General features: G+C 50.7%; 1 protein-coding gene across 4 annotated transcripts; it reads right to left on the reverse strand.

The window, feature by feature from the left end:
• Window positions 1-131: 131 nt before the first annotated feature.
• MOV10 (Mov10 RISC complex RNA helicase) lies at window positions 132-25130 on the reverse strand. Of its 4 annotated transcripts, none has more exons than XM_049616538.1 (21): window positions 23370-23458; window positions 12157-12297; window positions 10198-10401; window positions 9689-9924; window positions 9261-9519; window positions 7521-7655; window positions 6693-6861; window positions 5844-5998; window positions 5410-5586; window positions 5149-5296; window positions 4573-4731; window positions 4213-4316; window positions 3947-4044; window positions 3636-3852; window positions 2677-2794; window positions 2288-2479; window positions 1981-2055; window positions 970-1095; window positions 800-888; window positions 408-529; window positions 132-333 (listed from the first exon to the last, which is right to left on the reverse strand). In XM_049616538.1, exons 3-21 carry the CDS (start codon window positions 10368-10370, stop codon window positions 242-244), a joined length of 2844 nt encoding a protein of 947 aa, XP_049472495.1. In that variant the 5' UTR covers window positions 10371-10401; window positions 12157-12297; window positions 23370-23458; the 3' UTR covers window positions 132-241. The 4 variants fall into 4 exon arrangements, with proteins under 4 accessions (XP_049472495.1, XP_049472493.1, XP_049472492.1 ...); XM_049616536.1 differs by having other exon boundaries at window positions 10198-11015; XM_049616535.1 differs by lacking the exon at window positions 12157-12297 and having other exon boundaries at window positions 23370-25122.
• Between the last annotated feature and the right edge of the window lie 455 nt (window positions 25131-25585).

The following is a 25585-nucleotide window of genomic DNA, read 5'->3' on the forward strand; positions in this document are numbered from 1 at the left end:
TAGAACAATATTTTGTTTTCAGTTTTTCTTCCTCCCCCTTCCCCCAATTGTTAGCAGCTTGATGTGTCATTCTCCCCAGCAGGGGAGGGGGTGAATGGCTTGGGTTGTAAACTCTCTCCCCCAGCCTTCCTGTCCTTCTGGAGGGGCAGCTCAGCTGGGCTCTGGTTCAAGCTGGGTTCCGGTTCAGGGTCAGGTGGGCGGTTAAGGCTTGGCTGGTGTGCGAAGGCTGTCTGCTGTGTCTTCAGAGCTCATTTCTCCACTCTGGCTCTACCTGCAGGGACAGGCTGTCTTCTCCCTCCTGTTCCTGGGGGAGGTAGTCGTGACTTTGGGGCCCTAGAAAGAAAAGAGGTGAGCCTGTCTTCCTTACCTCATCCCCTAGCGCTGTCCCCTGCCTGGCCCAGCCATACCTGAGGTAGAGGGCCTGAGCTTGCTCAGACCTTGGAGTAAGTTCTGTCCCTGCTGCAGATCCAGTTTGGCAGGGAAGGGGCACCCGGTATACCCCCCGTTTTCTTTACAGAACTCCAGGAATCTGTAGGGTACAGGGACATTCACACACACAGCTGCACAGGCCTGGCTGAGGAGTGCCAGCAGAGGCTCGAGGCTAAGCCTTGGTCCTACCATGTGGGCCTGCGCCTTTGGGCGAGTTGCTTATCCTCTGTCGGGTAATTTAAGTGGGGAATTATGAGGAAGAACAGACCTGTGAATTAATTGAGCCACAAGAAGGTGCTCAATAGAGCTACACCTGCCCCAGGATGGGGGTTGTGGCCACCAAGAGGGATCATGGGGTAGGAATGCTCACACTTTCCAGTCAGGGTCATGGCCCAGGAGCAGCGGGTTGCCCACCACGATGAGCAAAGCCTTGGCCCGGGTCACAGCCACGTTGAACCTCTGAAAGGAAGGAGTGGTAGGGTCACGGGAGGGAAGGGCCTTAAGGAAGGAAGCATTCCTTCCACCCGCCAGGTCTCAAACCTTGGGGTTCTTAAGGAAACCCAGGTTGAAGTCCAGATCCAGCTGCACAAAGCTCTGGCTGCTCCGCACGGTGGAGATGAGAATGACGCTGCGCTCTTGGCCTTGGAACTCTTCTACGGAGCCCACCTGGAGGGCGAGACACAGGGCCTGCAGGGCTCGGGAAGCAGACACACACCCTGCCTTATGGAGCTCCCGATCCAACGAGCTCCAAGGCAAGGCCGATGCCGGCACCGGGCATTTGTCACAGGGGAGGGAGTGAGCGTCCTGATAGGAGAGAACGGGAGGATGCCCTGGAAGCTTAAGGGTGGATCCAGTTAAAGGGGTGTGGGCTAAAATTCTTCTAAGCAAAGAAAACACGCTTGCAAGGACACAGGAACTCCGAGCAGTGGTTCTCAAACTTCCCTAAAGACAGTCACTAAACACTTGTTAAAGATATACAACCCAGACTTCCTAAATTGGAATCTCCAAGGGAGAAGCCTTTAAATCTTAGAGCACTGGTTTTCAACCTCGGCTGCACGTTAGATCACCTGAGGAGCCATAAAAAATACCGATGCCCTGGCTCTGCCCCCAGATAGCTGTGTTCACTGGCCGGGTGGGGCTCTGGCACCGGTGGTGCTAGAAGCTTTCCAGGTGATTCTTATCTGCAGCCAGTGTTGAGAACCACCACCTGAGTCAAAGCACTGACTGACTCAGAGGGTGGGAATGGTGAGCTGTGACACTATCACATGACAGGTCAGGCAGGCAGGGAGTTTGGACTTTATCCGTAGGGCATAGGCCTCAAACCAGCCTGATCAAAAGCATCAAGAATCCGGTGTGGTGTTTCCTGGTCCCGCCCCAGATAGACAAGCCAGGATCTGCAGGAGTGAGGCCTGGGGGGAGCCCCACTGGGTCTTAGGCAGCGAAGGCAGGGCGGGGCAGTAACACAGGCTGGAGTGCCAGAAGAGCTCTCTGGAAGCAGGGGAAGTGCAGGGGCACCGAAGGCAGGGAGCAAATGTGAAACGGTGGTGTCACCTTTAAGTCTTTGATGTCATCCAGTCCCCGAAGCTCCTTGTCAAGTTTGGTGATGCAATAACGGATTTTTTCCACCTGGAAGATGAGGACAGGTGCCTTTCTCTCATGCCATTACCCCAGTGTAAGAGGGAGCCAGGCAGAAGACCGGGGAGCTGGGGGGCAGAGAGGGAGGGACAGCTGACCTCTGAGCTCGTCTGACAGGGCTAGCAGAGACCTGAGCTTCTAGAACCTCCACCTAATGGTCTGGCTATGAAGGGGGTACCTTCGGGGGGGGGGTCCCATCCTTGAGAGGAACTGAGGGCCTGACCTGCTTCCGGTAGGGAGAGATGACGCCCACGCTTCGGGGGCTCAGGCGGGCTTTGCCCTTCTTCGAGGAGGGGGCCAGGAGCAGCTTCAGGTAGGAGGTCACTGTGGCAGCCTCTTCAGGGTTGAAGAATGATGGGCTGTTACCCTCACGCTCGTCCTTGCCCATTACGCCGTGAAAGATGATGGGAAAGCCCTGGATACGGGTTCGGGGGAAACCTTCAGCCAGGCCTCCCTTCCCTCCCACCCCAAACCCACCCAGGGAATGCGGGATCCCAGGCCAAGGTGAAAGCCTGTGGCTTCCACTCAGAGGCTCCTCCTACCTTGCACCTTCGGTAGGAGGGAAGCTGGGGTACAGGGGTGGCAGCCTGACCCTGCCGGGTTCAGCCTCACCTGTCGAGGCAGACCCTCCCATCGGCAGAAGCGCTCTCGGTCCACGACGTCGGCACAGGCCTGCAATTCCCCATCATAATAGAGTCGGTTGGGAATGTCCAGTATGGTGGGGTGAGACCTGGGAGGCAAGAGGAGGAAGGAAGAGCAAGACCAGGGGCCAGGTTAGTTCTGCCCTGACCTTGGGGTCCCCTGCTCCACCTGCTCTGGGTCCACACATCCTCTTGCCACCCGCCCAAGTGGACGGTGGACTCATTGATCTACAGCGTGTTGCTAGGCACTGTTCACTGCACCAAATGTGCACAGAACCAAATGTGCTTCCTGAGCACATGTGGTCCGTAGGCCAGGCAGATTTAAAAGGAAAAAAAAAAAAAAAAACACGCAAGAAATGGGGAGGTTCTCAAGTTTCAATTTTGCCAAGGAAGGATGGTACAAAAACAACCATCACCTACTACTGCCATTATTTGATGAGATAATGTGTTAAATCTAAAAACAGAAGTAATAATAGATTGAACTCCCAGTGGACTTATCTAAGGAACTCCTAAGAACTTAGGAATTCATCATTAGGTACATGAATTCATTGAGTAAAGCAAGTATACTTTTTGATTTGAGTAACAATTAGCTTTTTGAAAAACTGTATCGTCTCTATTTTTCTCATTTCTCCTTGGACTGCCTCGACCCTTCATCTGGGACCCACACCAGACACATCCCAGTGTCTGGGAACCATGGACAATCCCCCGATACACAGATAAGCAAAATGCTCAAGAGCAAAGTCAGTTGCAAAGTCAGAGCCAATGAGTAGCGGTGATGGGGCTGGAATGGAGATCACCGACCTTCCAGATCATAGTCTTCCTGCATCACACAGCCTCTGAGCAACAGGACTGCAGGATGGAGCCTCCAGCGGGGGCTGCACAGAGTGGGTGAAGGCACAGATTGCAGGCGAGGTGAAGGTGCGGGAGTACCTGTAGTTGCGCAGCAGCTTGGTTATGAACTGGGGGTTATAGCCATTGGAGCCCTTCTTGTACAGGGCGTTGTAGGTCAGCAGCCGCTCCAGCAGGGAGTACCCCAGGCCATGCTTCTGGGTCAGCGGGGAGCGCAGCACGGGCCCCAGCTGCCTAGGGTCTCCTGCCAGCACCAGCTGCCCTCCTGGATTGTCTGTTTCCTTGACTTCCATCAGCCCTGAGAGGCAGGGTGCCGTGGGAGAAAGGTGAGCGGTGGGACCCCCCAACCCCATGCAGGGTGGCATGCACGCAGCCCACCCTGAACCCCTCACCTGCTATGGCCACCAGGCTCTCAGGCTCCATGGAGTGGCCGGCCTCATCGATGAAGATGTGTGTGAAGTGATCGATGGGAAACTGAGCTGAGACCAACCTGGGAGGCGTCAGGCCAAGCAGGGGTCATATCTGGGTACCCGACTGGCAAACCTGAAAGCCCACCCAAACTGGCCCCTCACCCCACTGCCAGGCACCACTCTTCCCCATCTCTCCAACCCGCTACTTCCTTACTTATACACATGATTAAGAGACACACACTTCCCACCTGCTGGCCGTGATGAGGGTGGTAATTAAGACACGATACTCCTGCAGCTTCTTCTTGGCGGGAAACACATAATCCCCTTTCTTCACATCCCAGTTGCAGCAGGGCTGCGGGGTGTGAAGAGAGAGGAGGAAATCAGCTGGCTCTGTCCATCCTCACCCTCACTCTGGCTCTGGGCCCCCCAGGCAGTTTTCTTTCCCTCTCTCACTTCCCACACAGGGAAACAGACAACCAAACGGGTTCTGACCCATCCAAGCTCACACAGCGACTATCCGAATCCAGGTCTAGTTTCCTGGCCCTGAGCATCTACCCTGAGCAGCCCAGCACCTGCCCTCCCCTGGCTCTCCACACTTCTCCAGGTACCTTGATGTCCTCGGGCACCATGCGAATGTCCCTGCTGGGGGCCAGGAGGCGGTAGATGGAACTGGGCAGGTGGACCCGGAGCCGCTGGCAGAGAAGGTCAGCTCCTGAGTTGGACGGAGCGCAGGCCAGGATGTGGGCTTTGGGCAAGTGCTTCACCACCTGGGGTGGGGACAAGCACAGTGTGGGAAGCAGCTTCTCTGGCTCCAGGGGGAGGGATGGGGGAGAGACTCGGTTGTGACTCAGGTTGGCACAGGGTGGCATTTGTCTCCCGGACCTGAGGGAAGCAGGGACACAAAAGGCGAGTTTTGACCCCCCCAACCCTCTGCTAGTCCAAGTAAGCACTTCACTGCTGGAAAACTGGCACAGTAAACATTCAGAATCTACGGTGGCTGAAACATGATTGGTGACTCCAAGAGTCACGTGGGACCCCACACCCTGCACAACGATGTTCAAATGCCACACAGACCATTGACGCCAGCCCAGGGGCGATCAGGAAGCTGGAGGCACCCAGAATCTGGGCACTGCTTGGTCCCTGGGGGAGTCAGCACCGGCCCCAGGTCTATGCTCAGGCCCCACCTGCTTAATGGCTTCCACCAGGGTGACAGTCTTGCCAGTGCCTGGAGGCCCAAAGATAATGTAGGGGGCTGGACGGGTGGTGCCCATAACGATGTTCTTCATGGCCTGCAGCTGCTCAGGGTTTGACTCCAGACTGCGGTCATACAGCCTGGCAGACGAACCAGAAACATGATGTCACCCGGTGTCCCGGAGGCCTCCCTGACTCCAGCGCCCACGCCCCACACCCCAAGTAGCCCCCCTTACACCCATGCCCAGTCTCACTTGAGCTTCACATCTGAGGGCAGCAGCGGGACCCCACGGGAGGCCACAGGAAAGAGCATGGGCCACAGCAGCCAGCGCCCCGTCAGCTCCAGGGCACGGTGTTGCACCCGCAGGGGCTGGCGGTTGAAGGTGAAGTTCACCTTGAAGGTCAGCCCATCCACAAAGCGGCTCAGGAGGCTTTAGGAAGGGAGGAGGAAGGAAAAGCTCCAGTAAGAGGGCATCTCTCTGCATCTACTCTGGCTCCACTCTCTTTTCAAGACAGTCATGCAATCCCTCCAGAAGAAGCTACTGAGACATCTCAGGGTCCCCCTGAAGAAAAGCTTCCTGCTCAATCCCTGGGGTCCCACTGGTCTCAGGGAGAAACAAATCAGCTCCTCTGGCCTAAGAAACATTTGTAGACCCTTCTAGCAGCTCATGGTTCCCCCAACACCCACCTCATGGAAAAGCTCAGCTTGACACGGTCCAATTCCACCTTGTGTACAAAGCCCTTGTAGGTGACGGGGTCCTCCTGATGTGTCTCAGAGGACAAAAGTGCAAACAGGTGGTCACCCCGCAGCACTGAGGGGCGGCTCTCGGTCACTCCGGGAACCTATGGGGGGTGGACATAAGCAAGCTTCTATCCCCAGGGATGGCTACTGGAGGACCCCTAGGTCTCCAGACCGCCTGTGAAGGACAAGGATTGAGCGTTGTCCTTCTATCCCAAGACCCAGGGAGCTTTGCTTCTTTCCTCTCCTGCCTGACAGGGCAAAAGTTGGGATGAGCAAGGAGACAGTCTGCCCGAGCTGCACAGAGAGAGCTGAGCCCAGCAGTCCTGGAAACTCTCTAGGACACGATTCTCAGCCCATCCGTGTGCCCTCTTGGCCAGCTCAGTTCCCGCTCTGCCCTTGAATCCTTGTTCAAAACTCAGTTCCTGCAGGAATCGTTCCTTGATTGCCCCCCACCCCCTTCTCTCTCACCAGCTGCCCTCCTCAGCACTTGCGTGCAGGAACTCTGGGCTTGTGCGTACAACACTCAGCATCTGACATCTGGAAAGGGATCTAGGCCAGCTCTGTGCTTTTCAGATAAGGCAACAAAGGCCCAGAGAGAGCAAGGGACTTGCCCAAGGCCACACAACTAGTGGTAGCAACGTCTAGACTAAAACCCAGGTCCTCCCCATCAGCCTGCTCTGACACCTGTTTTGGGCTCTCTGCTCCTTGCTGAGCCCCCTGGGGGCAGGAACAGCATTCTACTCTCAGGCTGGCTGACTCGAGCCCACCCTCCCCACGCAGGATCCGAGCCCTGACCTCCAGTGTGAGCAGTCTGGGGTTCTGGTCTACGGGGTCCCAGGTCATGGGCACCGACTCCAGGTCGTAGTGCCGGATGTCATGCTCCATCTGCAGCTCCTCCAGGTGCAGCAGCAGCCGGAGCTTCACCTCGTAATTTCTCCACTGCAGGGCTGTCTCGAGCTGGGCCCTGGCGGTGATGGTTGGGCAGGCAGGAGGGGGCAGGGACAGGATGGGTCAGGCAACCCCTGCACCCAGGAGCATCCACCCTCTCCCATCCGTGGCTCTGGGACTATGAAAGCACCAGGAATCAGGGAGGACCAGAAGGGCAGAGAAGTGGGTGGGGGGTCAGAGGCCTCAGAGAATGGAATCCTGGCTCTCCGTCCTTCCGACACCCCTGCCCCCACCTCAGATCTGACGTGGCATTTATACCATGGATTCTGGGGCCTGGAACATTCTCCCCACTAAGATAACTCCTATGCTTACACCCTCACCTCATTCATGTGTCATTGTCTGCTCAAATGTCACCTTCTCAAAGAGGGCAGCACTAACTGCCCTCTGCAAGACAGCACAACCCTTCCCCTTCCCCGAAAGTTTAGCTTTGGTAGAGTTCTTCACAGCACTCGTCGCTACATGAAACTATAAGATAAATGCTCATTTCTCCCTACTGCAATGAGCAAGGCCCTCATGTGAAGAATTCACCTTGAATGGTGCGCAGCACGAGGTGCGTGCTCTGTACAGGAAGGAAGGGAGGGGGCATGGGAGGCTGAGGACAGAGGGATGGGGCGGGGGATGGGGGTGGAGAGACACAGAAAGCAGCATGAGGTGGGGCAGAAGGGTGTCTCTTACTTGATCTCAGCAATCTCCTTTGGGGCAGTGAAGATACTTGTCCCCTGAAGAAGGATGGGGAGCAGCTGCCGGAGGCGAGGGGGTGGGTAGTATGTCCCCAGCGCCATGCTCAGCTCCAGGTCATAGCCCTTAGCGCTGCAGGAGCCAGGGAAGAAGAGTGGTCACAAACTCAGAGATCCCTCCCCTTCAGAGAGGTGGAGAAGGCTCCTCCCTGGAAGATGCCCGAAGCCCTTCCACAAACTATTGCTGAAGGGGGTCGGCAGATTTTGTACAAGGAGGCAGAACTCGCTACTCCATGAGGATGCTCACCCCAATTCTCATTTCTGGAAAGTACTATTCATGGAAACTTCCAAAAGTCACATATTTAACACCCATATGTGTAAATAATATGGATATAAAAAAATACATGCTCATTAGAGAAAAATAAGTGGGTAAAATACATAACATTCTCCCCATCCGGGGATAACCAATAACTTTTTGATAGCTAAACTTCCAGGTTTCTGTCAATTTGTATTACATACATACAGTTTTAACAAAAAGAGCACAATTGCCTATCGTTCACTTTTCTAGCTCAGTATTTCATAAACACCTAGCCATGCCACACAGAATATACGATTCTATTCATATGAGGGGCGCCTGGGTGGCTCAGTCGGTTAAGTGTCGGACTTCGGCTCAGGTCATGATCTCACAGTTCGTGGGATCGAGCCCCACATCAGGCTCTCTGCTATCAGTGCAAAGCCTGCTTTGGATCCTCTGTCCTCCTCTCTCTGCCCCTCCCCTGCTTGCACCCTCTCTCTCAAAAATAAATAAACATTAAAAAAAAATTCTATTCATATGAAATATCTGAATAGGGAAATCTATAGAGACAGAAAGCAGAGTGGTTAAGGCTGGGAGGGAGGGATGTCCAGGTGGCTCAGTAGGTTAAGCATCCAACTTGATTTCGGCTCAGGTCATGATCTCACGGTTTGTGAGATGGGGCCCCGAGTTGGGCTTTGTGCTGACAGCATGGAGCCTGCTTGGGATTTTCTCTCTCCCTTTCTCTCTGCCCCTCTTCTGCTTGCACACACTCTTATTCTCTCTCTCAAATAAACTTAAAAAAAAAAAAAAAAAAAAAAAAAAAGGCTAGGGGTCACCTGGGTGGCTCAGTCGGTTGAGTGTCCAACTTTGGCCCAGGTCATGAACTCACTGCTTGTGAGTTTGAGCTCTGTGTCTGGCTCTGTGCTGACAGCTCAGAGCCTGGAGCCTGTTTCAGATTCTGTCTCTGTCTCTCTGCTCCTCCCCTGCTCACGCATTCACTATTCCTCTCTCTGTCCCTCAAATACAAACAAACATTAAAAAAAAAAAAGGCTGGGAGGAAATGAGGAGCAAAAGGGTATGGGCTCCTTTTTGGGTAATGAAGTGTTCTAACCGGATCGTGGTGGTGGTTGCCCATATCTGTGAATATACTGAGAACCTGAATAGTACGGTATGTGAATTATCTCAAAAAAAGCTGTAAAAAAGACAGAGAGAAAGGTCTACACAGGCTGCCTGACAATCTATCATACAATCAAAAATGTTTAACATTTTTTCAGGCTCACCTGCAACTTCCTTCCCGAACAGAAAAAAATCTCTGAGGCCCAGAGGAGTTACGAACTCAGTTAGGAAAGGGGGCCCTGGTTCTGGCTCTGTGCTCTTCCCCAAGGTGCCCACCCTCATGCGGGGCACCCCAAACTGGACCGGGTTGGAGAGGAAAGGAGTTACCGGTCAGGTCTCTCTCCTTCCTCTATCCGGCTGGTCACTACAGGGTTTCCAGTGATCCGGGTCCGCTTGAAGGGAGTCGTGGGCTTCAGCTGTGCAGCCAGGGGACTGTGGGCAACGGCAGCCAAGAAGCGGGCAATGTAGAAAGTGCCGGCTCCTTCCGAACCTGACTCCCCAGGTCCCAGCAGCTCCCAGAGCACCGTGGCCGGGAAGTAGCCCACAAAGCTAGTCTTGCAGTGGACCTGGAGCTCGTAGCACTCGCCTGCAGGAGGACGGATGAGTGAGAGAGGACAGGGAGGGACCTTCCCACCAGTACCCTGCCTGCACACTCCCCCAGCAGCCACACCCCGGGGCAGGAGCCCTGACACAGCAACCCTTACCAGGGCAAGCCCCCGTCCACTAAAGGCTCTTTCCCGTGGAAACCCGCTCACCAGGGCCCAGTGGGCAGGGCAGCTCCTGGTCTCCATTGTAGAAGGCAAACTGGGGGGTCCGGCAGAGTGGGAAGAGATGAGTGAGGGTGACAGGCTGGGTTCCTCCATTCCGAAGCCTCAGGGTCAGCACCTCCTTGCGGTTCAAATCCAGGCGGATAAGGAGCTGCCCATCTCGGGCTTCATGGGGCCCCTGGACTTCCACGTCCACCCCATGTTTCCCGTGAAGATACTCAGCCCTGGGGAGAGTGGGAGTCAAGGGGGGGCTGGGACAGGAAGGGCCTAGACAGGGGAGGCTGGCGAAGTGCCAGCGGAGCTCAGGAATCCCACCGCCTCTCCCCAGACCAACTAGCTCCTTCCCTACCCTTCCCCCACTCCTTGAAGGAGGGGGCCTTACCCCAACCTGAGGCAACCCCCTCTTCTCTCAGCCAGATGGCTTCCCCGACACCCTGACCCCTGTGTCCTTGCACCCTCTTTCACATGCACGTGCATGCACACATACAGACACACACCTGTCGTAAAAGATCTTGGCTAGCAGTGACTTGTGGTGTTTGCTGATGTCTGACCCCACCTTCACTCTCCTTTTTTCTGGGAACCACACGTCGGCCCAGCGGTCGAGTCTGAAGAACCTGACCCGAGTCTTGGTGACGTAGGCCAGATTTGCAATCTTCATTCCATACAGCATGGAGGAGAAGCCAGGGGCAGGGGTCCCAAAGCTGCCGGAAGCAGAGGAGACTGGGAAGTGAGGGAAGGCAGCTCAACGGGGAAGGCGGGAGGGCAGGGTGTCTGTGGGTCGCTCTATGTGGGACACACCAGCCCTGCTGCGCAACAGGACAGGACCCAGGGACAGAGACTCAGGCTGGGGGGGGGGGGGTCACAGGAATTGTTAATGTTTTAAGGGAATTCAATAGGACTTCCCAAGACAAAATACGACTGTTTTAAACAGCAAGTTGTGGACTGTGTGTTTCGGAGGAGAACAGCCCAGTCATGGGCTGGTGATTTGGAGGACTAAGGGAAGAGAGAGAAAGAAACAAAGATTTTTTTGGGGGAAAAACTATTTGGGACAGAAAAAGAGATACAAATGACGTGGCAGAAAGAGCTAAGGTTAAGGGGAAGCCAAATAAGTTGATTCAGAGGGGGTGGACCTGGGGTCCTGCCTGATGGTGAGGAAGGAGAGAGGGGTCAGAGAGAGCACAGGTGTCCAGGGTGTGTGGGCAATGTGGCTGATCAGACAGCAGTTTCCACCCGAAGTCAAAGGGTGCAGGTGGATGGAACCCAAGCAGGAAGGGAAAGGATCCTTCTCCAGAGATCAAATAGCTTGGTTTTGCGCCTAGAGAAGGTGAAGACAGGGAAAACTGGTCAGAAGGTCAATAACCTCAAAGTCCAGTGCCTGGAATTCAGTTTAGTCAACTCAACACTTACAGAGACCTGTTATGTGCCACACACTGCGCTAGAAGCTGGGGGTTCAATGAGGTAAGAGCCCGGCACAGACTGAACGCGTCAATCCTGGCGTCCTGCCGGGGGCGCGGCCAAGGAGGTTTCCAGGGCAGCCTGGGGCCAAGGAGGGGCACCGAGCCAGGCTGTCCCAGGACAGAACGGAGTCCTGGAGAGTGAACGGGTGTCTACCAGACACAACAGGGAGCCAAAGGGTAAGCCAAGGTGGAGGGGCGTGCAAGGACAAGAGCTGGGGGCACAGGGCAACCTCCCACTCGGCCACCAGCTGGGTCTCCACTTCTCGGAGCCTCACTTTCCTCCCCTACAAAATGGGGGCAATGAAAACTTACCTCGGGGGGGTTGTTATGAGGGTTACATGGAGACGGGCACTGCAGTGTCCACTTAGCCCAGTGCTTGGCACATAAGGAGATCTCCGTAAGGTGTGCTATGATTAGTATCACACACAGTCTGGTTGTGCTACAGTGAAGTGTGGGACAGGGGTGATGGGAGGCAGCAGAGATGGACAGGCACCAGGTCACGCAGTGTTGCATGCCAGGCCAGGAAGCCTAGACTTGACCCTGAAGGCTAGCGGTCTTCCTCTAGTGGCACCCAGGAGCCGGGGACACCCCCACACGTGACATACTCCAGATCTGGACGGCTGACCACCCTCCCTCAATGCGTCGTAGGGAATGAAAGCAAATCCTAGCTCATAAGAACCATGGTAATCCCTATTTAACTATTACGGCTGGATCAGCACGGTCACTCACTGGCGTGTAACAAGATCATTTATGGTCTGGACAATTCCCTGGTGCCCCCTGCCTGTCACTCTGCCCCTCTCCCTCCTCACCCCAAGCAAATGAGAGTGATACTATTCAGAAGACTGTGAATCAGCTCTGATTTGTTTTAAAAAGGTAATAAATCATTTGAGAACATAACAGAAAATGCTCAGTAAATGCCACCTACTATTATTAGTATTCGTATTAGTAGTAATAGTAGGACTAACAGTAGCAGTGGTAGTAGGAGTAGTAACAACTTACTTTCAGCCCACAGCAGAGGCTACACTGTGGTTACAGAAGCCCCGAGGCTGGTGGGTTTTAAGCAGGGGAGTGGCAAGATCATATTTGCATTTCAGATGACTCTGGCATCAGGATTGGAGGATGGATTTGCTGGAGGCAAGACTGTAGGCAGGGACACCAGTTAGAAAAAGGCCATTGTAACAGTCCAATTAAAAGATGACAAGGGCCTGAATGAGGTGGTGGAAAGGACGGAAGAGGGGGCCAGATCTGATAATACTTAGAATGTAAAATTAGCAGAATCTGGTGGCGGACAGGAGGGGGAATGGAAGCTGGGAAGAGGGAGGAGTCCAGGACAAAACTCAGATCAATGGCTTGGCTTCCAGAACCATTTCTGAGATAGGAGGTAAAGGCAGGAGGAGGAGGAGGAGGAGGTTGGAGGGAGGACCATGACATTTGTATTTGGTATGTTCAGTTCGAGATTCCTGTGGTCCAGAGGCAGCTGGCTCCATGAGTTGGAAACTGAGAACTCAGGCCAAAGTCAAGCCTGAGTCTAGCCTGATATTCTGGAGTCCTCAGGTGGTAGTTATAACCATGGAAGTGTCTGGAATCTCCCCAGGGAGTGTGACTAGTCTGAGAAGAGCTGAGACCAGGACAACCCAGGGAGGAGGACAAAACAGAGAAGGAAGCCCCGAGAGAGGGAGGAGAATCAGAAGAAGTCTCAAAACCAGGCATCAGGCTCAAACACTGCCGGGAGGTCCAGTCATAAAGGGACCGAAATCAGGAGGAGTCACTGTCATCCGCCAGGGCCTCTTGCTTGGTAGGTCCCACAGATCGAGCACTGACTCAAATGCCAACAGAAGCCAGGCTCCCCAGGCATCTTTGATACCCGAGCACCTGAATAGTACCATTTTTGAGCCATCAGTGTTAAGGACTCACGTCCCTCATAACTCCACTTAAGAAGACAACAGTGGAGGGGCACCTGGGTGGCTCAGTCGTTAAAGCATCCGACTCTGGCTCAGGTCATGATCTCGCAGTTTGTGAGTTGGAGCCCCTCGTCGGGCTCTGTGCTGACAGCTCAGGGCCTAGAGCCTGCTTCAGATTCCTTGTCTCCCTCTCTCTCTGTCCCTCCCCTGCTCACTCTCTGTCTCTCTCTCTCTTAAAAATTAAAAAAAAAAAAAATTAAAAAAAAAAAAAAAAAAAAGGAAGACAACAGTGGAGATGCCTTGAAATGCAGCCAGCTCTCAGGGTAGTGCTGGGGAGGAAACAGGGCTCTCAGAGAGCCGAACAAACTCAAGAGTGCATGCCCTGTCCAGAGGGGGTAACTGTTAATCTCCATCGTTTCCAGACAGATGTGGCCAGCAGGGGACAGAGGCCCAAGATGGCCAGCATCTGACCTTTAAAAGAAGCCAGATCAAAATTTTCACATGGAATCTATTTTTGGAAACTTCTGCCTGGGCACATTGGCAGAAGGAACTCAACTCTGCAAGTTTCACAACTTCTGCCATGGGTACTACCACCTAAGTGTTTTCTCACATTATGCCCCGTGACTATTACCACTACCCAAACTCACCTCTCCCTGGTCTAAGGTGACAGCCATAATGAAAATAATTTTTTTCCAACCAGAAACTTAGTACGTAGCTGTTGGAAAAAAGTCCTAGTTCTTATATTATGCATCTAAGTCACCTAGATTTCTAGGAAAAAAGATCAAGACTTCAGTAGAAAAACTGAATAGTCACCTTACAGAACACATCGAGATGACCGGATGAAAAGATGTTCCAAAAGCAGAGAAATTGCAGATTAAAGTCAAAACGAAGGACTGTTTTATTTCGATCAGACTGACAACAGTGGAAAACAGCCATAACATGGATCGCTGTTGTGTGTATGTGGAGAAGGGGACTCTCACACAGTGCTCCTGGAAAGGTGAAATATGACAACCTTTTGGAAAAACAATCTGGTGAGGACTCCTAACATCTCTGAAACACAGGTATTTAACTCAGCAACTGCAGTTCTGGGAAAGTATCCCATGGAAAGGAAAGTACCTGTGTTTAAAGACATGTGCAAGGATGCTTACTGCAGAGGTATTCACAGGGGCCGAGAACTGGTAACAAAAACATGCCCATCAATAGGGAGATGTTAACACATTGTCAACACCCACAGCATGGAAAATACTAGGCAGCAATGAAAAAGAACGCACCACACCCACACAGACGGCTACAATTTAAAAGGCTGACAACACCAAGTGTTGACAAGGATAAGGACAGACCAGAACACTCATGCATTGTCAGCTGGAGTATGAACTGGTACGATCACTTCAGAAAAAGGTCTGTTTTGCAAAAAACTAAACATATGCTGCAATATTCTGATTTCAAATGAAAAGAATATTATGTGTGCAAAAAAAATGCACTAAAAAAAATGCAACTATAGGGGCACCTGGCTGGCTCAGGTGGTTAAGCATGCGACTCTTGATTTTGGCTCAGGTCATGATCTCAAGGTTTGAGTTCAAGCCCTGCATCGGGCTCTGTGCTGACAGTGGGAAGCGTGCTTGCGATTTTCTCTTGTTTCTCTGTGCCACTCCCTCCACTCGCACACTCGCTTGCTTGCTCTCTCAAAATAAACAAACATTTAAAAAGATTAAACTTAATTTAAAAATGCAAGTATAGGGGCGCCTGGGTGGCTGGGTCGGTTAAGCATCTGACTCTCAGTTTCAGCTCAGATCACGGTCTTGCGGTTTCATGAGTTCGAGCCCGACATCGGGCTGTGTGCTGCTTGGGCTTCTCTCTCTGCCCCTCCCCTGCTCACGCTGTCTCTGGCTCTCTCAAAATAAATAAATAAACTTAAAAAAAAAAAAAAAAAGGAACTATATAATATCTAGTATAGACCTAGCACTGGTATTTATTAAAAAATACTTGCTGGGAGAATGAGTGAAAGAAATATCAAATAATTCCAGACTATTCTTTTATTAAAAAATGAAGGAGGGGACATTGCACTAAACCGCTGGCTGGCACACAGCACTGCTGTGCAGGGGCCTGTAACGTTACATGTCAGGTTGCATACACGGTCCACACGTGGACATGTATAATTATATAATGATATATATTATTATAGGTCTAATATATATATAATTTATATAAACGTTTACATATTTTATACATACTGTCCAAACCTGGAGACACATGTAATAATATATAAATATACATATATATACATGTAATAAATACACATAGAAATAAACATATATAAAGGAAGGTAGATAGTGGCAAGGAAGTAAAATGCATGAAGACCTGGTCACACCACTTTTATTTATTCATTTAATCATCCATTCATTCACTAGTGTTTGTTTACTTTTGAGAGAGAGCACTAGAGTGGGAGAGGGGCAGAGGAAGAGAGAGAGAGAGAGAGAGAGAGAGAGAGAGAGAGAGAGAACCTCAAGCAGGCTCCGCACCTTCAGTGTGGCCCCACGAACTGTGAGATCATGATCTAAGCTGAAGTCAGATGGCTGTGTATATTTGGAGTTATTAGTTGTAAGCAAAAAGAATAAATTATGGCTGATTTAAGTGATAAAAGCTAGTTACCAATAAATTGCTGGGAAGGTGAGAAACGGGCTCAGGAAACAGACAGGAACTAGGGAAGGTGGAGCAGCCTAACCCCAGACAAGGTCACAACAGAGGACCAGTCCAGAAGACTTTGCTGCCAACCACCAAAAAAGGAAGTTAAGCAACTTGCCTAAGATTTAAAAATAACAATAAACGTATATTTACCCTGTGTCCCAGCAATGCTCCTCCTAGGTATATCCCCAAGCCAAAGGTACAAGGATGTTCCCAGCGATTTTATTCAAAATAGCCCCAAACAGGGGCACCTGGCTGGCTCGGATGAAAGAGCATGTGACTGTTCTTGATCTCGGGGTCGTGAGTTTGTGCCCTGTGTTGGGGGCAGAGATTACTTAAATACAAAATTAAAAAAAAAAAGAAATAGCCCCAAACTGAAAACAACATCCATGAACAGGAGAATGGATAAACAAACTGATTTGTATTCAGATGAAGAATACTACTCAGGGGCGCCTGGGTGGCTCAGTCGGTTAGGCGTCTGACTTCTGCTTGGGTTACGATCTCACGGTTTGTGGGTTTGAGCCCCGCGTTGGGCTCTGTGCTGACAGCGCGGAGCCTGAAGCCTGCTTTGGATTCTGTGTCTCATTCTCTCTCTGCCTCTCCCCCACTTGTGCTCTGTCTCTCAAAAATAAATAAATGTAAAAAAAAATTTTTTTAAAAATATCACTCAGTGATAAAAAGCTGCCATACACAAGGCATGGATGAATCTCAAAAACATTATGCTGAAGGGCGTCTGGCTGGCTCAGTTGGTAGAGCAGTAGACTATCTCGGGGTTGTGAGTTCGTGCGCCACATTTCGGGTACAGTTTACTTAAAACAAACAAACAAAACATTATGCTGAGTGAAACATGGCGTTCAGAAGAGTGCATACCTCCTGATTCCCTTAAATGAAGTTCCAGACAGGCACAGTCTCAAAAAACATCAGAGTGGTGGGTACCTCTGGGTGGGGTAAGGGTGAGGACGAACTAGGAAAGATGGAGGAAATTTGGGGTGATGTCATGTTCTGTGTCTCGATAGGGACTACACACAGTGTATGGAAAGGTAGAATTAAAATGTGTCTACTTAAAAAAAATTTTTTTAATGGTTATTTATTTTTGAGAGAGAGAGAGAGAGAGAGAGAGAGAGAGAGAGAGACAGAGTGTGCATAGAGCAGGGGCAGAGAGAGAGGGAGACACAGAATCTGAAGCAGGATCCAGGCTCTGAGCTGTCAGAGAACTCACGAGTCATGAGGTCATGACCTGAGCCAAAGTCAGACGCTTAACCAACTGACCCACTCAGGTGCCCCCAATGCGTCCACTTCTATCTAGAAGTTACACTTAATTTTTGAACACCTACAGTTAGTAATAATCATGCAGACGTGTTTGGTGTAAGTTGCACTGAAGTCTGTAACTTACTTTGAAATGCATCGAAAACACTAAGATGGACCAATGGGCAGATGTACAAAATACTAACTAAGAAATCTAGGGGGTGCCTGGGTGGCTCAGTCAGTTGAGACTCTGACTCTTCATTTCGGCTCAAGTCATGATCCTAGGGTTATGGGATCGAGTCCCGTGTCTGCTATGCGCTGAGCACAGAGCCTGCTTAAGATTCTCTCTCACCCCCTCTGTCCCTCTCCCCTGCTCACACACTCTCTCTCTCTAAAAACAAAAAAAACAACAAACAAACAAACAAACAAACAAAAAACTAGGTGAGGGTATATGGGTATTCACTGTACAATTATTTCAACTTTTGTGTTTGAAGTCTGTCTGTCATAATAAAATGTTGGGAACACCATGATCGGGAATGACTTCCGTGATGTTTTGTTGAGTAAGAAAGCAGGATGTTGAAAACGCATAAAACATTATCCTTTTAAAATAAAACAACCCAAAAAACACCCCAGTTGATAGCTGAGTGTCCTGAGTGTGGGGCAGAATGTGGAACGGAGTTGGGATGGTGATATGGAGAGGGACCCACAATAAACAAGGATATAGTGTAACGATCCCATGGGGGCCAACTGACATAGGTGTTGAAGTATGGGTGCATACAGAGGTAAGTGAAAGGGTGGTCATCCAAAGCATAAAAAAACTTTCAAACACAAATATCCAACAGAGAACATTAAGGGCCCTCACTCCCCCCTGTCAGCTTAACTGCTTGATGTGTATTTTTTCAGACTTTTTTCTATACATTCGAAAACTTTTTAAGCACTCAAGTGTTTTGTTTGCTGCACATACTCTCCTGCAACAGACCTCTTCACCACCATGGACTTCCTTCCAGAACATTTTACCAAGTCACCTCCCTCTTTTGGATGGCTGCAAAGGATTGCATAGTAGGAATGCAGGGGGCGTGTTTAACTGTTTGTCCAGCGATAGTTCGGTGCCTATAATGCTTGGCTTTTTCAAAGGTTACATACAATAACCACCCATGCACAAAAATTCTTGTACTAGTCGGTGATTTATGGGACAAATGCCTTCAAATAAACTTCTGGGTCAAACAGAATGACTCTTCACAACTTTGGCAAGTTCTGCCAAATTGTCCTCTATTTTTTTTTTTTTAAGTTTATTTATTTGTTTTGAGAGAGAGAGAAAGTGCGCGCACACGCGAGTGGCAGGGGCGGGAGCGAGAGGGCAGGTGGAGGGGCAGAGAGAGAATCCCAAGCAGCTGTCAGTGCAAAGTCCAATGCGGGGCTTGATCTCACAACGATGAGATCGTGACCTGAGCCGAAATCAAAAGCCCGATGCTTAACCGACCGAGCCACCCAGGTGCCCCAAGTTGTCCTCTAAACAGGTTGTACAAACTTAATGTTAATCACTAAAAATTTGAGAATACCCTTTTTCCAGACCCTGACATCAGAAATCTTCAATCTTTTCGATCACTGACAATCTGATAAACAAAAAAATGATATCTTGCTTAAATAGCATTACCCTCATCACTAACACAGTCAAGGATCTTTCCTTCTGTTTATTAGTCATTTGTGTTTCTTCCCCTAAACCAGCAGGAGTCATTACCAAACACAAGTCGGATCACAGCCCCCCTTTATGACTCCACAGTCTACAAGATGAAGTCTAATCTTTTAACAAGGCACACACGGATCTTCTGTATAACTGGGATAATGCAAACACAGTTAATTAACACCATCAACAACAGGAAAAGTTTACTGAGCACTTCCTGTGTGCTGTTTGAAGTACCCGTAAGCATTATCTCATTTAATCCTCACAACAACGTAGTAACTATCATCATCCCATTTTAGAGAAGAAACTGAGGCACAGGTTCTGACGTCAATCCCTCTTTAAGTGTACGTCAGCCCTTCCCACTGTATCACTGTCACTCCTCTCTAGACTTTCCTGCCACTGTGGACATCTTTGGTCTGTAACACCCTGACCTTGGCCCCTGCTATTTGTTCAGTGAACAATAACTAATCTTTTCAGATGCAGTGCAGGAAAGTCTCATGGCTAGAAGAATGGTATTTCAGAACATACTATCAAATTTGGCAGCCATCTTAAAGGGACATCTAGTTCTGTGTTTTACAAACTGTGGGTTGCAACTCTCATTAGTGGGTCAAGACCAGGATTTTTAGAAAATTGGAGTGGAACAGAATAAAAACATCAGAGGGCAGGGAGTGAGGCTATATATGGTTTCTAGGGTATGCATTGTTCCATGAAAGCTGTGTCCCAGGCTTCCAACTAAAATGTATTCTTTACTGTGGATAGAAGTCTAAACACACAGCCTTTCTCCATGCCAGAGACAGAACGATCTTTCCAAAACCCCTAATCCATCAGTCTCCTACTTGGAAACGATCTGTGCTTTCCTATTTCTGTTAAGATTAAAAAGTAAACAAACAAACAAAAGACTCTCTGCAGCTGGCAAGGTCCTGCCCCATCTAGTCCCTGCCTCCCTCTGGCCTCCCATCAGGGCCACTGAGTTCACCCTAAGCCCTTAGGGTGCTACTCCCTCTGGGTCTGGAATGCTGTCCCCTTGCCCCTTAACATCTGTGAACTCCCGTTTATCTTTCAAGATTCTGTTTAAACATGACTTTCTCCCAGAAACCTCTGATTCCGAGGTTGGGTGTCCAAGTTACATACTCTCAGAGTACTGGACCTTTTGTTCTAAGCACTTATCACAAAAGTAATTAAATAATTATGTTTCATTGCCACCTCCTTCCTTAGGCTCCTTCTGCATCCACAGCGACTCACACTGTTTTGCTTTGCTCACAGGAAGCATTCGGCCGAAATTTGTTGAAGAAAAGAATGAGTCTCCTGCCTAAGGCAAGAGCAGTCTTCTCTTGAAACTTTTCCTGACATCAGTCGTTCCTCCTAACCATCACTGTACTAATGACAGCTACCACTTCCAAAGCCCATGCAACATGCTACACATGGTAAGGGCTTTACCTGTGATAGCTCATTCTGGCCTCACACACAGCCCTGAGAGAAAGGCATTCTTTTACATGCGTTACAGGAAAATTTAGATAGTTGCTCAAAATTCAATGCAACTCCGGGCGCCTGGGTGGCTCAGTCAGTTAAGCGTCTGACATCAGCTCAGCCCATGATCTCACAGTCCATGGGTTCGAGCCCCGCGTCAGGCTCTGTGCTGAGAGTTCAGAGTATGGAGCCCTGTTTCCCCCCCCCCCCTCTGCCCCTCTCCCACTCCCACTCTGTGTCTCTCTCTCTCAAAAATAAACATTAAAAAAAAATGCAAACTCGTGAATGGCCAACCAGGATTTGAACTCCAGCTATCCAAACACTCTCCCAGCCCCTAAGGTACTGTATTACATGTTTGTCTACACATCTGCCACCCCCACTAGACTGTGATTACAGGCAGGAACCGAGGCACAGGCACAAGCAGAGCCTCGTTAAGTATGTTTTGCTAAATAACGAATGATGGGAAAAGGCCAAAGTTAGCAGTAGAGGATGCAACATCCTGAAATACCCTAGCTGGAAGGGATGCACCCCTCCCAGTGTAGGAAGGCTCCCTAGAATTCCGTGTGTGTGTGTGTGTGTGTGTGTGTGTGTGTGTGTGACTTGCAATAGCTCTCTGGTGGCCCATTCTCTTGTAGATCAACTGTACTTACTAATTCAATTCCATTCCACCAGCACTTACAGAGCATCTGTTACATCCCTGGCTCTATGCTGGGGACTGAGGAAGGTGCAAACGTGAGGAAAAGCCTATCCCCGCCTTCAGATCAGGGAAGCTGGTCGCACACTAGCTCCAACGCAAGGCAGTGCAATGGGGCTATAACCTGGCTGTGAACAATGAGCTCTGAGAGCCCAGAGGAAGAAGCCATGAATTCCCACTGGGAAGATGAGGGCTGATGTCACAGCATTCCTGTCTGGGTTTAAAGGATGTGTAAGAAAGTTCTCTATAATCGTAATAGAAATCTCCACCTGGTATGGAGAGGGTGAGGGGAACATGTTGAATGAAGCTAGCCCAGCCTTCTGAAGTGACAGGGAAGCATAATCCTCTCCACCACGACAGACTTCAAAATATTCAAGGATTACTGCCTTGTTCTCTCCAATGTTTCTCTTTTCAAGGCAAACATTTCTCAGGTTTTTTGTTTTTGTCTTTTTTTTTTTTTTTTAAGTAATCTCTACCCCCAATGTGGGGCTCGAACTCACGACCCTGAGATCAAGAGTGCCATCCTCCGCTGAATGAGCCAGCCAGGCCCCCCCTCAGTCTTTGACTGGGTTTCGTGACAGAATACGAATCAGCACATAAGCTGTTTCCCTCCCCCTCCTCACTGTCAATCCTTCAAGGCCAAGGTCAGTGTCCTTCTCCATTGAATTCCCTACTAACTACAGGAGTATTCTTATTTGCATAAGAAAACACCAAATTCCCTAATAATTCCAGGGGAATGGTATCTTATTTGCATAAAAAACAAGTGCACATAGTAAAATTACTTTTGAAATCCCTTAAATTCACCCATAATGTGCTTTATATGTGGTTTTCTGTATGCAGTCTGACAGAACATCTTCCCCAGTACTGGAACATACTGTGTAGCTTTCATTGAGAGCTGACAGAGACCCTCTCCTTGACCAAACTTCAGTCGGGCTCCTCTGAACCCTATTCTCAATTAGGCCTCTACCTTGCCCCCCACCTCTTAATATGTCTTTAGTAGTTTTCCGTCCACTGACCCCCTCACTCGGCTGACAACTACCAATTCCCAGCTGTCTTTGCCGTGTTGGGAGTAGAGCACTCTCTCCTCTACTACAGTAACTCTACTGCAATAGTCCTCCATAAAGTCTTTCCTACCGGTCTAACAAGCATCCAAATACATTCCTTCAGAGCCCAAAGTAGCTGGCTTGTGTTCAAAGGCACCTGTACTTGTGTTGGGGAACACAGGTGAAAGCACGGATGTGGCTTGTTGATAATGCCTCTCAATAGTACCTGCTCTTTGCTTACTTCTCTTTGACATGTTTCCTAGTTCTATTATACTCCGCGCGTTATTTTACCATCTATGCTAGTATTCTGTATGATGCATACTGCAGGCCTATCAAAGCCTCTCGTTCCCTGGCATCTTGTACTGTTCACCTTTCCATTCCCCAAAGCCCAGCACGGGGTGAGGGCATAAAACGGGTCATAACCGCTGACCCTTCCTCAGATGTTGCTGGAGCCTGTTCATGTCCCTCTTAAAATGGGACATTTCATTATTGATTTAAACAAACAACCCAGATGTGATCTGGAGAGTCACTATTTCGTCCCCCCCCCCCCCCCCCCCAAACCACACTTCTCTTAACACAGTCTAACACTTCTTGGACTCTTTTGGCAGCCATACCGGCCTTTTGGTCTGTTGAAACCCACAGCCTTTTTCAGGAGGTGTGTTAGGAAGCCGAAATCCCCACCACCCCGCATGTATTTGTGTAAGTCTTCACATTTATCCCTGTTAAACTGTGTTCCGGCCCAAGGCTGCAGCCTGTTGATAGGTGTTTCTGAAGCACAATTCTGTGGTCTGCCAGAACGAAGCGTCTGGTTTTCACTTCGATAGCAACAGGGGGGCCCAAACAGCCTGCAGCTACAGGGTGAGAAAGGCCTCCAGGAGGCTGGCCCTGGGTCTCCATGGAGAAGCCACAGGTGCTAATGGAGGTTTGGTGCGTATATAGTTTGAGCCCTTTTCTTCTTTGCCGAGCTGCCGGAGATTCTCCCTCCCACACTGGGTCTCCTCGGCTCCCCGGGATAGCGGACCCCCTCGGCAAGCAGCCCCTCGGCGGCGGGGCGGGGGTCCCCGCAGAGCCCGCGCCAGGGCCGGCCGCCAGCCGCAAGCAGCTCCCTCCCGCGGTCCCGCGATGCCTGGGCCCCCTCTCGCGCTCCCCTCCCCCAGGCCGAGCGCCCCCCCCTCCCCCGGCCCCGCGAGCGGCGCGTGGGCGCGGGACCCCGCTCCCCGCCAGGGCCCGGGCCGCGGGGGGCGCGGGCTGCGCGGGCGGTTCTGCTCCGGGACTGGGCGCAGGGGCCCGGCCGGGTAGAGCGGGCGGGCTCCGGGCGGCGCTGGCGGGGCGTGGGCACGGCGCGGGAGGGGAGGTCTGCGCCGCCCCGGGACCGGGTTGCGCCACTGGGGGAGCTGCGTCCCTCCGCGCCCCGGGGCGGGAAGGGTGGCCCCGCGGCGAGGGGTCGTGGCGGCGAGCTGGGCCCGCGAATCTGGGCCGGGGACTGGGCCGGCCCGTACCTGATCTTGAAATCCCAGTTATAAACGGTCCGCAGCCGCTCGCGATCTGTCTCCATGTCCAGTCCCCGAACGACCAGGAAACTCTCGAAGCACTGGCCCGTCTCCCGAAGCTGCCGGCAGCTGAACTTACTGGGCATCGCGGCGGCGGCTGCGGCTGCGGCCCAGGCAGGAGGGTCCGTGGAAATGAAACTGAAAGTCGCCGCCGCGGATGTAAGTTGGCGGCCCTAGGATGAGGGTGCAGCAGGGGGAAGCCCCCTAACTCTGACCCTCTGATCTTGCAGGCTCCCTTCTCCCCACCAGGCTTCCCTCCTCGGTTCTTTTCCTACCTGAGTCTTCCCTTCGGTCTCTCCGTCCAATCCCCTCCCCCTCCTCCCATTAACTCTTTCCTAAGGAGTCTGACCCCTCCCTCAGGGCCCTCCCCTTACCCCAAGCTCCCTCCCCTGGCTTCGAGCCAGAATCTGAACGTGGCTACCGCCTGGGGCCCCCTGAGCAGCCCAGGGAGACTTCCGAGCCTCAGCTAGGGCTACTCCCACGCCCACCCCCCCCAGAGCCTCGGGACTTATTGAAAAGCAGGAGAGCAAAGGGCAGGGACTGGGACCTGGGTTGGCTGCAGCTGGACTGGGGCAGCTCATCCAGCACCTCCCCCAGACTGCTAGGGACAGAAATCAGTACGGAAGCGAGCGGCACGCCCCCCTCCCCCATTCTCCCTCCTCGAGCTTTCAGACGCAGGGAGGAAGGCATAAGAGCCAAAGAAGTTCGGGGGGGTGGGGAAGAACCAAGTGTCTCTGAGATAAAGGTGTGTACGTGTGGGAGGGAGGGACAAGGGGCTCCGCCAGCACCGAACAGTCATTACTTTTCTCAGCCACACAGGTTTCGTTTTAGGGGAAAGGCTGGTGATCCCTGCCCTTGAGCCACACATATTTGGGCACTTAATTGCATTCCAGTCTGTATTGCTCTTTAATTGTTACTCGTATATAAGCAAGGGTTGCCCCACTCATCAAAATATCAGCCTGAGAGCAAGAGACTGGTCTCTTACGCAATAAATGGTTAATAGCTACAGCATCAGTACCAGGAAGAGAAGTAATAGACTAGCGTGCTTCTGAAGACAATTAAGACAAACTAAAGGGGGTGGGGCTCCCACAACAAACATAAAACAAGCCTCTGCATCTATTTATGCTCCCTAATAACAAAAACACACCAACTAGAATGGGGCAAAGAACATAAAAAGTTATGTAAAAAAAATTCTTCAAAAAAATAATACCAGTTACAAAAATATTAAAGGTAGTGTTTTTCTGCAAAGTAATTCCCTGTAGGAGGCCACGCATTCAACATAACCTAGTGTGAGGAAAGTCCAGAACCCAGGTCATGCTCCAGCTGGGCTACTCTTGTACCTGCCCCCAGGCCAATAACCAACTATCGCCAGGAGTAACAGATTTTAGCAACAGGAAATGCAAAGTTGGTGGGAACCAAAGCTAAGAGGAAGAGGAAAAACTGGGCAGGGGACATTGCCTAAGAATTTATGTCTTAGAAATTGTGCAAAGTAGAGGGAAACACTAGTAAAATCGCTGATTTCTCCACCTTTTTTCTCCACAATTACCTGGTGAGGTCTGACGGTAGCCAAGAGTGAACCTCTTAAAATCACCATGTTAACTTACCATTTCAAAAACCTCCCATCCACCACACCCATACTGATGTTTGGTTCCATGCTGATGAGTAAATCTAAGTCCCCATTATTCCTGGATTTCTAACACCACTGCCCCTCTCCACACACCACCCCCCCCTCAAACCTTAGGCCAATCTCCTAGATGTTATCAAAACATGCAAACAGCTGTAGTATGGTACCAACCTGAGTAAAAATATGTTATGTGGCCTTGGTTACAATGGAACCTCTCTAAACCAGTTTCGTCTAGAAAAATACATTTCACATGGAGTTGTAATTGTTACCACATATGGCTGTCTAGATGTCTAGAATGGTCTTCCTTCCCAGTCTCACTTCCTTGAAACTTTCTCTAAAACCATCTGCACTTGTAAAGAATCTGACTTTAAAGTGGCTGATTTTAGTACGGGTCCAAATATCACTGAAGGCAATCTGAAAGTTAACTTTGGCCAATGACGTTACTAGAATAAACCTATAGCCTCCCAAGGTAACTTTGGAGAAGCATATTAAAAGCTCTGTATTTTCTTTATTACTTCTCATGACTCCATAGTTACTTGGG

The sequence above is a fragment of the Panthera uncia genome (genome assembly GCF_023721935.1).
Source record: "Panthera uncia isolate 11264 chromosome C1 unlocalized genomic scaffold, Puncia_PCG_1.0 HiC_scaffold_4, whole genome shotgun sequence".
Taxonomy (NCBI): Eukaryota; Metazoa; Chordata; class Mammalia; order Carnivora; family Felidae; genus Panthera; species Panthera uncia.

Bases quoted from the DNA above. Each gene is read 5' to 3' on its own strand.
- MOV10 (XM_049616535.1), bottom strand. From the start codon at position 23,506: ATGCCCAGTAAGTTCAGCTGCCGGCAGCTTCGGGAGACGGGCCAGTGC. The intron at 2,480-2,676 runs GTGAGGCTGAAC...ACCCGTATCCAG, and splicing joins GGGAGGGTCTGCCTCGACAG to GGCTTTCCCATCATCTTTCA. The intron at 2,056-2,287 runs GTCAGGCCCTCA...CTCATCTTCCAG, and splicing joins TCTCTCCCTACCGGAAGCAG to GTGGAAAAAATCCGTTATTG.